The 12080-nt window shown below is 40.1% G+C and overlaps 1 protein-coding gene across 3 annotated transcripts in view; it reads right to left on the reverse strand.

Moving 5' to 3' along the window:
* Window positions 1-2455: 2455 nt before the first annotated feature.
* plxnb2b (plexin b2b) overlaps window positions 2456-12080 on the reverse strand; it is a 150758-nt gene continuing 141133 nt past the window's right edge. For all 3 annotated transcript variants that reach the window (XM_085412693.1, XM_085412692.1, XM_085412694.1), the window contains 8 exons: window positions 11715-11799; window positions 11154-11305; window positions 10751-10911; window positions 8014-8161; window positions 7762-7826; window positions 7558-7633; window positions 6075-6149; window positions 2456-5497 (listed from right to left, as the gene is read on the reverse strand). In XM_085412693.1, coding sequence (XP_085268819.1) covers window positions 5393-5497; window positions 6075-6149; window positions 7558-7633; window positions 7762-7826; window positions 8014-8161; window positions 10751-10911; window positions 11154-11305; window positions 11715-11799 — 867 coding nt within the window. In that variant the 3' untranslated portion in view covers window positions 2456-5392. The remainder of the gene's footprint in view (window positions 5498-6074; window positions 6150-7557; window positions 7634-7761; window positions 7827-8013; window positions 8162-10750; window positions 10912-11153; window positions 11306-11714; window positions 11800-12080) is intronic.

Raw genomic sequence — 12080 nt, forward strand, 5'->3', positions numbered from 1 at the left:
CTGATTGGACAATCAAGTTCTCCTCTGCAAACGACTGGCTAATGATACTGCAGAGGGCAGACTGATTGGTCCGTTTTGTTCGTCTGTCAGGGGATGAGAAAAGTGTCATTTGTAACCGCGCTTTTGCTGCATTCAGGTGTTACACGAAAAATGTACTTTTGTCTACTATGACAGGACACTTTTAAGTAATTGACGATAATTATTAATGAACAGAACTCTTAAAATGACAAAAAAGAGATATCCAGAGAAAACACTTTCAAAGCTACTGCAGCCAGTACTGCTTGTTTGAGAGTAAAATCGTTTATAAATAGACCATTTCAATGATTTATCAGCAAAACACCTAAGCGGTTTCCACTACTTATGGGTGAATACATTCTAATTACAGACCTGATGGTTGAATATGGTCTCCTCTTTTCGCTGATCAGATTCCTGAAAAAGTTGACAGGCACTCATGCAGCCTCCAACAAATATGCATTCCTAGTGTGAATGCAGTTAATGACCTGGGTCAAAACTGATAGGTTCAGTTTCCCAGAAATGGATCAGGCCTACTAACCATACCCCCGTCCCCAATGGAGGTCTTTGCTGAATTTATCTTTAAGTCTAAGACTAGGAGTAATCCCTGTCGGAAAAACCTGCCGATAGTTCTTGTTTTGCAGTACAGTCCAAGGATCACCTGCAGCTAAAGTTGTTTTAGATTTAAGTGGGCTTTGTCCCTCATGTTTGAGAAAAGAGTACCCCTTTAATGACCAGCATGAGCAGTAATCAGAAGAATTACATGTACTCGTGACTGTTATTTTCCTTTAATTATATTTTTCTTGCACACAAATGAAGTGGGAGGCGCTCTGTATGTACACCTAATTAAGTCGTTATAATTACATTTAAAAAAGCATGTAGTGATATTGATGGCTTTTTTTTAATTATTGCCTATAATAACTTGTATATCACACAATTAAAAACATTTTGAGGGTCTTTTTTATGTGTGTGATTTTTAAACATCAGTAAATCAGTTTTCTTGAGATACTGCCGCCCCTCACTACTCGTTAGACTCAATAGTTAAGTAGACTACAACCAATTTAAACTCAGACTAAGCTTAATAAAATCCCACATGTGAAAATCCAAGCTAACTCAACGAGATATTTTAATATGCTCACAGGATATGAGCTTAGAGAACCCTGGAGTCAGAAACTGCCTGCGCGGTTTTAAATTATTCATCAGAACAACTGTTTAGAATGACACCACACCATCATTGTTTTTATTTGCTCCAAGTTCTCCTCCTCCTCCTCCTCCTCCGTCCCTAAGGCAGAGAGAATCAAAGCCAAATCTCGTTAGGAGGTTTCAAACGTGGAGGTGAGACTTAACCTGCAGAAGGAGAGACTGGCTGCATTGTGTGAAGAAGCATCCTATGCGGGAGAACAGAAGCCAGGAATCGTGCAGATTTTAACCCAATTTCTTGAAACCCGGCACAGAGGCTGACTGAAAAATAATTATTCTTAGTGTGCAGTATCATTGATTTCTAGACAGTGAAGGGAATGGTTATTTAGAAATCTTATCACAAGCGCTGTGCAAGGCAAATAATGTTGAATCCCAAAATGATGTAAGGCGCGTGTCCTAATAGGAATATAAAGTACTGTATCGCCTTTGATTTCCCACAAGTGATCAAGGATAGTGTACAAAATGCAGTGCTTGCGATAATCAAGTGTAATCACTCTTGCTTTGGCAGCAGCCCTTGAAGTTGCTCTATCTGTTGCTGCATCAGTGATCCGCCCGGTTCGAAGATGGCCCGTGCAGGCTCCTAGTTTGTCTTTGATATCTCCACCCCTGCGTCTGGGTTTGTTAAGCAGTCCGATGAGGCAATTTTGCCTTTCATCTTTCTTTTTTCCAATTTCATTCTTAGCTGTCAGTACTTAATTAATGTTTTTTGCCGCAATTTTTCCAACCTTCACCGCCGATGACAGAGATGCGGCGAGGCTATTTATATTATCAACTCATTTCATGAAGCCAGACCTTGGCTTCTAGTTTGTATTCCGAGCCTTGTGACAGGAACCTGATGTGGCATTTGGGGGAAAAAGCATCAGCCATCATAGGATACACTGCATATGAAGACTGATGATATCAACTGATGTTATCAACAAAGTCGTTTGGGGTCATAATATGAAGGAATATGTGTGATAAGGGGGAAAAAAACTGTCAGCTTTTGACACTTGGTCCTCTTCTTCATAAATAGGGCTATGGTGGTTTTAATTTTCAGAAACCCCACCATTACTCTTGCCTGTGCATGTTGTCTTCATAAGGTCATGCAGGAATACCAAAGACTTGCACAAAAGAGAGTTTCCTTCAGCAGTGGAAAAAGCTATTCTATTATCCAAGGTGATTGTTTCTCATGCATTATTCGTGAGAGGTGGGTGTCAAATTGAAGCAAATCAATATGCTGAAGGTGAAAGAAACACAGCAGATATGAAGAGCGTATATGTCTCTGAGTTTATTAACGGAGGAGTGTATGATGAAACCTGTAACCCTCCGTCCACACACAACTTTTGTAAAATTAAGTTCATCCAGTACAACCAGATCAGGTACAAGATCAAGAATCTTCTGAGCTGCCTCGGATGTGAAGGAAAACGTTGGCTTCCGTTAATGGTCCTGTACTGAAAATGGAGCGTCCCAGTTTCTTTTATCATCACAGCACATTCACAAGTTTCAAAATGGGGGGAAAAAAAAGGTCTCGACAACTGCACAAACAGGTTTTTTTTTTTTTCACTTTTGTTATTTTTGTCCCAGGACTCAATGCATAGGATTATACAGTTAGAATACAGTATTTCAACGCGTTTTACAAAGATTTATATGATATAGGAAACGAGAAATAAAAATAATAACTGCACAGCAGTAAGAACGGTCATTTGTCGAGTATAGATAGTCATTTATCGTACACACTGTGGAACAGCTGAGAAACACAGGGCAAAAAATGAACACAACTGGAACAATTTTGCGCATATCCATCTACATAAGGATAACCTTTTGGCTTCAGACTAATTTAGGAATGCCAGACATTTTCAAGGGAAACCCAAATCACATTGGCCACTGTTTTACATTTAATCAGTTTGGCTTTTTTTTTTTCTTTTTTCTTTTTTTGCCTTACCCACCAAAGTCCTACTAAGCACACACCACAGACACCCAAAGGAAATGCACACGTCAAAATTGCAACCATAAAAGAAATCTTACTGAAACATCTTCAGCCTATTGGCACGCAAATGGCTGCAGCAGGGCATCTAGCATTTGAGACAGCACACATAAGATCACAAGTCCAAATACATTGCTGTGTCTATATCACTATCATCATCATAGTCACCTAGGTTACCAGTAGAATAACTTAGAAACAATATATGTAATATCCTATATAAGGCACATTTTTGGTGAAAGAAAGGCTCTGAAAGAAGCTTCTTGCATCAACTCTGTCAGTAAGAAAGGACTCAGCAGTAAACAACACCGGAGACAAGGATGGAGCCTGCAGTTGGCATGCAATTAAGATCAAAAGCCTCCCCTGCTGATTCCATTATACAGAGTGCCACTCTGCACTGCGCTGAGTGGGCAGTGCCAAGTGCTGTTGGTCGGGATGCCAGGGTGCCATGCTGAGACAGCAGGCAGGCAAGCTCGAGGTCTGTGCACACCTCTCTCTAGCGAAGGCAGGAATCATTAACATTCTTGGGGCTGTGGAGAGCGTCATGCGCCGTCAAATCCACACACCCATGATCAGATACAGCGAGTACAATTAAATCATCTGTCAACAGCAAGGCCTACAATTTAGGGACGGCGTCTAATGGCCCAAGAAATAACCAACCTACCCTGGCGACACCTCGGTTCTGACACTGACATATCAATAACCCAATTAATATAACAATTATGTACACGACTGAACCAAACAACCCCCCTCCCTCCCCCGACATCATACAGAGGCTAAATCCACGATAATTGTTCAGAGCATGCCATTTAAGTACCGACTGAATCTCATCTAAATTATTAACATCAGCGACAGGCTATTTCATAGCTGTAGAGGCAGAATTCGTGATGACTATTTGGAACATTACAAGGGTAATACTAAAAATATGGTACAAAAATCATAAACATGAGCAATGCATAAAACAATTTGAATAGTCTTCTAACATATTGCTGAACTGCTACTTTAGTAAGCAAATGCAACTGTTGATTGTGGCTCATGGTATACTGACATTATTGCAGGGCTAATATGAGTGACACGAATCTGTGGCAGGAAAAATGGTTGCTTCTTGCTGATACATATATGTATATAAAAATAAAACAATACAGCAAAGGAAAAAAAACTTAAACACAGTCTTTAACTATAATATCTTTAAAACGTATTAAATGTCCTTCTGTGCTTTAGTTGAAGTGGAATGTTTCATGGCACTGTACAATAAAGGGAGACAGACTGTGCTATTATCGATTTCCACGAGCACAACAGGCAATCCAGCCGGAACCAAATCCGAGTCGAAAGAAAAAGAATATAACTCAAATGTTTCTGAAACGCCTGGTGATCTGTCATTCATATGAGCCTGTACATTGCTAGATTAACCAGCGTCCTTTTGAGGACCCTTTGGTCTCTGTCATAAAGCTCATTGAGAGCACAGGCTCCAGTGTGTTACTGAGTATGGGGGAATTAAAACGACAAAGCAGGCGTCCTGTCACCCTCGCGCCTGACAGTAGGCATCCCGTGTGTGCACGCACAATTTCACACATTCGCACACGTGCAATCCACCCAAACGCACACTTAAATTCAGCAGCACACACTCTTTTTTGTTTTTTCCACAAGTACTTCACACAGGCATCTACGCATACACAGGCTAATAAAAACACTATCCGCACCACAAGGTGATCCATTTAAAAAGATATTTTTTCTTATAAAGCTTTCCGCATAAAGACTGCACGATAAAAAAAATATATAATACAACTCTTAAAACCATTTTTTTTTTTTACACAGAGTGAAATTGAACATCTGATTATCTCCTATGCCAGTGCTCCACAGAGGGGCTTAAATCTCAGAGAGAGTTCTGCCGCACTGCATTGTGGGAGCAATATTCAGTGAAGCATGAATGAGTGCGCAGACCTTTAAGGTTTGGCAAGTGAGCTTTAAGGCGTACCTATGACAGTGTAACCCACCATTTTCTTCCTGTCTCCTCTCTTTCTGCATTTCATTAGTCTGTTACTTCACACAGAACAGAAAATTACCCCAGGACCAAGTTGTACAATAAACACGCCCATTTCTCACATTTCCTCATTTCTGGAATTTATTCACTAAAAAAAAAAAGAAAAAAAGAAAGAAATAAGCCCCTGTAGTCACTGGCGATATTCCCCCTTCCCTTGGTTCCTCCCTCCACTTAGTGGGTTAGAGATCAGTCACTTTGTTTTCCAGGGCGGCTGCTATCTGCTGGAGCCGCAGGGCTAGCTGTTTACTCTGGGCAGCTGGGTCCTCTTCCAGAGAAGCGATGATCTGGGAAAAAAAAAAAAAAAAAAAAGGAAGGTAAGAAGGACAGTAAAAAAAAAAAGTGAGATGTCGGGTATAATAGGTGTAGAGGATAGAGAGGAGACAAAGAGTTGGACAGAGGATGGCATAAGGGTAATGTCGGAAAAGCAAAGAAACAAGGAGGAGGGGGATGGACAGAGAAGAAGCACAGGAAGAAGAAGAAGGGTGGAGAGTGGGAGGAGAAGATGGTGTTATTCGACATCAGCAATCGCGTCATATAAGCTGTTATTCTTTGCGAGTCCCACTTAGGGGAGACTGACAGCCCCATTTGTTTATCCAACTTGTTCATTAGGTTTTGTTTATCCCCTTTTCGTGACCTCAAGTGGCAATGCACAATGGACTCTTAAAAATCAATTCCCAGAGCAATTTTCCAATTCACATCCCACAGAAATGCTTTCAATTAAAATTTCATACAATCACTCTTCTGGCATATCAAGAGTGAAGAGAGAGAGAAAAAAAAGGAGAACCAATAATATAGTGGGCAGTAGTGCATTCAGTGGAATAGCCTCCTTCGGGTGTGATAGGAAAAAGAAGGGCCTCTTACCCCATCATAGTATTTGCTGGCGTACTGGTAAAGCTGATGGAGAGCCACGTGTGTGTTCAGTTTGTCTGTGTGAGACTGAAAAACATAAACAGAAATTTAAAGGTTAAAGTGGAAATCCAACCAAACCACGAACCTGGACCCAGCTGAATAAACTACACCCAGGCTTTAAAAACTGTGGCGGAGCAAATGAGAATTACTGCACACACATAAATAAGCCTCTGAACAATGCTGATATGTAATGCCACCGGGCATTAAAGTTATAATCCTTAAGATTTTCATAAACTCAAATCCTGTTTTTCATATTATAATATAAAGAAAGTCAATTATTGACATGCTTTTTGGTTAAAACCATTTGAGTTAATTCGGCAACAGTGCAAACAAATACACCAGTTCCTCTTTTGTTGTTTTCAGCAGCATGTAGTTGCAAAGTGCACCCTTGGCGCAGTAAGTAAAAAATACAATTTTCATACAGTCCTTCCTGTGTAAAATGTTATGTGGATGCCACATCAATGCAATATGATTCAATTATGACTTTCTCCATTGGTTTCCTGTGTCACCCTATCCTATCTGCTGACAATTAAAGACAAAAACACCCAAAATAAATGGAACAAAAAAAATATTTTAACATTATGGACTTGAAAGTGGACTATGAATCTCTCACAGTTGACATGCCAGTACAAAAGAGGCTTTAATAATAATAATAATAATAATAATAATAATGGATTGCATTTATAAAGCGCTTTTTGAGAACCTCAAAGCGCTGTACAATTCCACTATTCATTCACTCTCACATTCACACACTGGTGGAGGCAAGCTACAGTTGTAGCCACAGCTGCCCTGGGGCAGACTAACAGAGGCGAGGCTGCCATATTGCGCCATCGGCCCATCACCAGTAGGCGGTAGGTGAAGTGTCTTGCCCAAGGACACAACGACCAAGACTGTCTGAGCCAGGGCTCGAACCTTCCGATTACAAGACAAACTGCCAACTCTTGAGCCACGATCTTGGCACGATCGTGGCTCAAGAGTTGGCAGTTCGTCTTTAGAAAGGAAATACCTTTTTCTTAACGTCCCCGGGGGCATTTGGTTAAAAAAACAAAACCAAAAAACCCAACAATCTTAAATGTGTTCAATACCCACACTCGAGGGATGTTAAAAAGCATGTTTTAGACTGAAACCTTAAGGATTGCAACATTAACAGCAAGACAAGTTTTTATCCCAGAGCTGTAAAAGCATTAAATGCTGCATTGTCCACATGATTGTGCTGTGTGCAATGGAGGGTTTTGCAGTTTAGGTGAATGGAGAAAAGTTGTTTTTTTTCCCATCTCTTATATAGTTTAATGCAATTTACAGATTTAGTTTTATGACTGTTGTGAGTGATCTCTGCACTATAGACACTGCACTTATTAACTGCACATGTTACAGTGACAATGAAGATATTCTACTCTATTGTGTTCTATTCAAAAATGACAGATGTATTCCTTACCCGTGACACCTCTGCCAAGTGAGTGTTCATGTCCTGGTCGCTGACAGATACCATCTGCCTGATGCCCTTGTAGTAACTAAACACACAGACACACACATAAAGAGTAGACAAGAGGTGGTAATTGATCCATTATGTTAACTGATATTTAAAAAAAGGTATTACAGTCTCCAATAATAACAGATGGAAAGTGCTGCCAGTACTTACTCATCTACCATCTTCTTATAGGTGGAGATCTCCTTTGCATAGAGTAGTTTGTTACTTGGCGAGTCCTAAAGGGGGAGGGATACAACTCAGTGAAAATGGCACTTTAAATTAACGTGCCTATAACCTTTTCACATAATCAAATTTGTTCTCATCTTCTGTCCATCTTTTCACCCATCTTCCTTTTTTCCTCCTCACTCCTCCACCTCATATTCTCCCACCCCTCCCTCCTCTTGTCCATTCGTTTCCACTCACCCGGCTGAGTTTGTGCTCACTCTTGGTGCAAGCATCCATAAAAGTCTGGGCGATGACAGAGAGTGAGGCGTCCACCACTTCAGACACGTGGACGTCAAAGATGAAGTGGGGATTCTTGAGGATGTTCACCCAGAACCGCAGAGGCAGGCTGCACGGGTATTAAAAAGAGGGGCAAGAAATCAGTCTATCATCACTGGTTGTTATCGGTATTATTGTTTCAGAACGGGGGGGGGGGGGGTGTCTCATCAACCGCATTACATCCATGAATTAATTTAAGTCAGGGAGGCATTTCATTTCATGTGTGAGAGCACTTGCCTGAGGTGCAATTGAGTGCAGTACAAGATAATAACAGCGATGGAGAAAAGCCTTTCGTGTCGGTGTCAGTTTATTCAGAACAATACCCTTGACTGTCAGTTTATATTACTGTTTCACACGATGCTGACCTCTGTGAGAACTATTGCTGTTCACGGAAAATTAAATGAAAAAGAAAAAAAATTATCTCTGAAGACTTTTTTTTAAACAACTAAAGGGATCTGCACAAAGCAACATCCAATGACGCTTGTCTACTCTAACAAACAATGATTAGAAATGATAAAGCAGCTGACCTCTGAGGTTCCTCTGCAGCCTAACAACTTAAAGCCCAGACTACATAATGCAATGCTCGAACGGTCTTGCTAATTTCCCCCCTGAATGGAAAAACAAACTCCACAGACTTTCTTCCAAACTCATATCAGCTTTTACATTCAAAAGAACAACCAAATACAATAGTTTAGGAAAAAAACTCCTCCCCAATCGGTGAGAACGTCTTCTGCCATCTGAGAGAAGAAACGCACCGCATAAAATTCATACTGGTTTGGTAATATCTCCAGGGAAGGCTGCCGTGAGAATACAATGGAAGCATAAAAATAGCAATGTTGTCATAATCACAGAATTAAATTAGCTTGGGACATAATTACCATGTTTGTTTGTTGTTATGCCTCATACACACATTCATATTTAGTACATGGCCCTCAGTTGATTTGATAAACAGAACGGGCGGATGCAGAGTGTGGTGTGGAGTGTAGTAAGTAATTAAATCGCTCATCTTCTGTCCTTGTGTGGCTGCTCTCTTGCCAGCCTTGCGTCAATCACCGGCATCTACATGCAACACGTCGTCTTGTATGCTTGAGCCTTAGCCGACGTGACACTAATTTATGCACTTAAATGTCACATGGGAGCAGGGGGATTGCAAATGCAAACTAAGTAAGTTGAAATTGGGCATTTGTATTCTGTCCATTCTGGGATAAGTAAGTTTTATTTCTTGGAGAGTTACAGTGTCTCAGGCAGTGGGATTTCTGTTGGTGGGAATGAAATCGGATAGCTGTGTTTGTGTGGACTGGTTGTGAAATTGTATACCACAGTCGTATCTAAATGAGAGGTCCTTGTATTTCATTCAAGATGCATTTTTTCATACTATGCCATACTTCTGCACCACTATAGTTAAGATGAAATTATCCTAGAAAGCTGCTCTTACTATTTTACATTTTCGGGAGTTATAGCTACTCATTGGTTTTCTGATTTAAATGAAAAAACAACAACCTGTATCTAATGGAAAGCATTAAGATTAACTGAATCAGCCAATCAGTTTAGTGCTCAGATGGTTCCGGTCTGAAGAGGAAAGAGGGGGAAAGCAAATACTTTCCCCCTCTCCCGGCAAAAATGGCAATAATACATGAACAGTCCAAATTTGGGAGAAAATATTGATTCAATTTTTTTATAATTAAACTGAAGATGAAAAGATTTCCCATAGTCCACTAATACAACATGTTACTTTAAACATTTAGGTAAAAGGTACTGTCAAAATGTATGAAACTATCTGCATAATTTCCTGTTCTATTAAGGAGGAGGGAACAAGATGTAGTAATTATACACATTTGGTTGAAATACCGTTAATAGCAAGTGGGGAAAAATGCCTCTCAGGGAAGGAAACATCAACAACAATGAACTAGCTGCTAATGACCATCTAACATCCCTTAATGGCAAAGGCTGATATCTATATTGACTACATGGAGCATAGAGCCACAGAGGAGCACTCTGTGATCGCCACCCTTTTCCATGCTCTGATTGCAAGGATTGGAAAACTTCTTTAGGACCTAAACCTATTTGATCAGTGTGTTACGTCCAAAATATTATACAGATAAAACCCTTGAGAATGACCCCAAATCCACTTTTTAAATTGTCCTCTAGTAAATAAAAAAATAAATCCCAGGCACAGATTCTTCTGTTACTCTAAATCTTAGACAATAAATTGCTGCAGTGGAAAAACTGTGATATATTCTCTGATACTGATGCATAAAGTAGGTCATAGAAAAAAATCCTGGCAAATAAAAACAAGATTTTTATTTTACATTGCAACACTTGGAGTGGGTTCCTGTGTTTAAAAGAGCTTAAATTTGCTTTTCAGGTGAGAATAAAGTTTAAGTGGCTATCTCCTGTACTTATAAAGTTATGCGGGCCCATAAAATCTGGGGAAAAATAGTACTTTATATGTACTTTAGGGGACAGTAACACAGAAATAGTTATTGTCTGATGCTTATTCTGAGGGAGTCATGTGGACTGATTGATTTCATGGAATGAGGCCGGAAACAAATACTTTTGTACTTTTGATACTTGGAGTACATCCACATACTAACATACAGCATACAAAAAGGAACTCTGAGAGTGATCATTAGTGTACGCAGTCGACCTGTTGTTTTACCTATTCGTCTTCCAGATATGGATAGTCTCCTCATCCACATTGTTGTGTTTCAGCGCTTGCTCATCCAGGAAGTCGAAGAAATATTTGACAGCTGGTGGGACCACTGCCCCAGAGCACAGCACGCTGCGGAAGAAGTCATCCACAAACTGCTGCAGTGTTCCCTGAAAGGGGCCACAAATAATGTGAGACAGGGCAGAGACACAGAGCGCAGCCAGAAATACCAGAGGCACAACTATTTGCAAGGAGAGTATAGCTATTCAAGTTTTTACTGTGCATTTTCGGCTCTTTCCAAAATAGCTTTAACTTGGAAAAACCTTGGTTTGTAAAGCAGAATTTTACTGTTTAGTCAGTGTAACAGTGCCCTATTTACTGTAATAATTGCATAAATGTTTTTTTCTTGTACCTTTACGGAAAGGAGTCTTGTTAGATAGATCTCTGTAATGGCTTTGGTCATCGACTTGTCCTTTATGCTTCCTCGTTTAGATTTGGTCTCATCCAGTTCGTCTGTTGGCCTCACCAAGTGAAACACTTTATCATCTTCCAATAAAGCATTTCCTATTGGAGGAAAACACTGGTGTAAACTTTCTTTTGACAATTCTGCTTCTTATTTATTCATGCACATGCTTACAGAAAACATTCAGACGATTAAAATTAAAACATGAGAGGGTGTGTCTACTGAATTTGAATGAGACTATCCAAGAAGAAATGCTAAACCATCAAATACTCTCAAATGTACATAAAAAAGCTGAAGATAAAAGGACATACTATTTCTGCATAATCTCAAAGCGTGTTATACATAAAACAACATGTATTAGCATGTTAATTGGTCGTGGGAATATGGACAAAAACCCTGGAGAAACAAAACAAAGGCAGGAACTCTCAAGTACACATTTCATCTGTGTCCTTCTGGGTTCAACACGTGTGTGTTTATGTGCACGGCATGCGTGTACTTAGAGATACGTACGCTCCTCGTGGTTTTCCTGATTCTGGTCATAGTTCTGTTGCGTGTGCTGCACTTTGGACAAAACTAATGTGGCGTTATCCCGCACCTGGAATGTACAGTCAATCATTTTGTTAGATGACAACACACACAACGATGCAAACTTAACACACCTTTGAATTTAATAGCTACTGTGACTGTGGTCAGCAGTGCCTTTTAGCAGTGAGTCTTTATTGGGATATTTACAGACCATTTTCTTTGGCGTCAACCTATTATTGACCCCACAAATACTGTGATTAGCGCTACCCTGACACAGCCAATGAATCTATAGGAGCAGGTCTGTTGTCTAAGAACAACAGCGAGACAGCAGGTAGGATGAAAGAAACTCGA

Source organism: Rhamphochromis longiceps, linkage group LG7 (genome assembly GCF_057381845.1).
Source record: "Rhamphochromis longiceps isolate RC_006_pf linkage group LG7, R_longiceps_female_GT1.1, whole genome shotgun sequence".
Taxonomy (NCBI): domain Eukaryota; kingdom Metazoa; phylum Chordata; class Actinopteri; order Cichliformes; family Cichlidae; genus Rhamphochromis; species Rhamphochromis longiceps.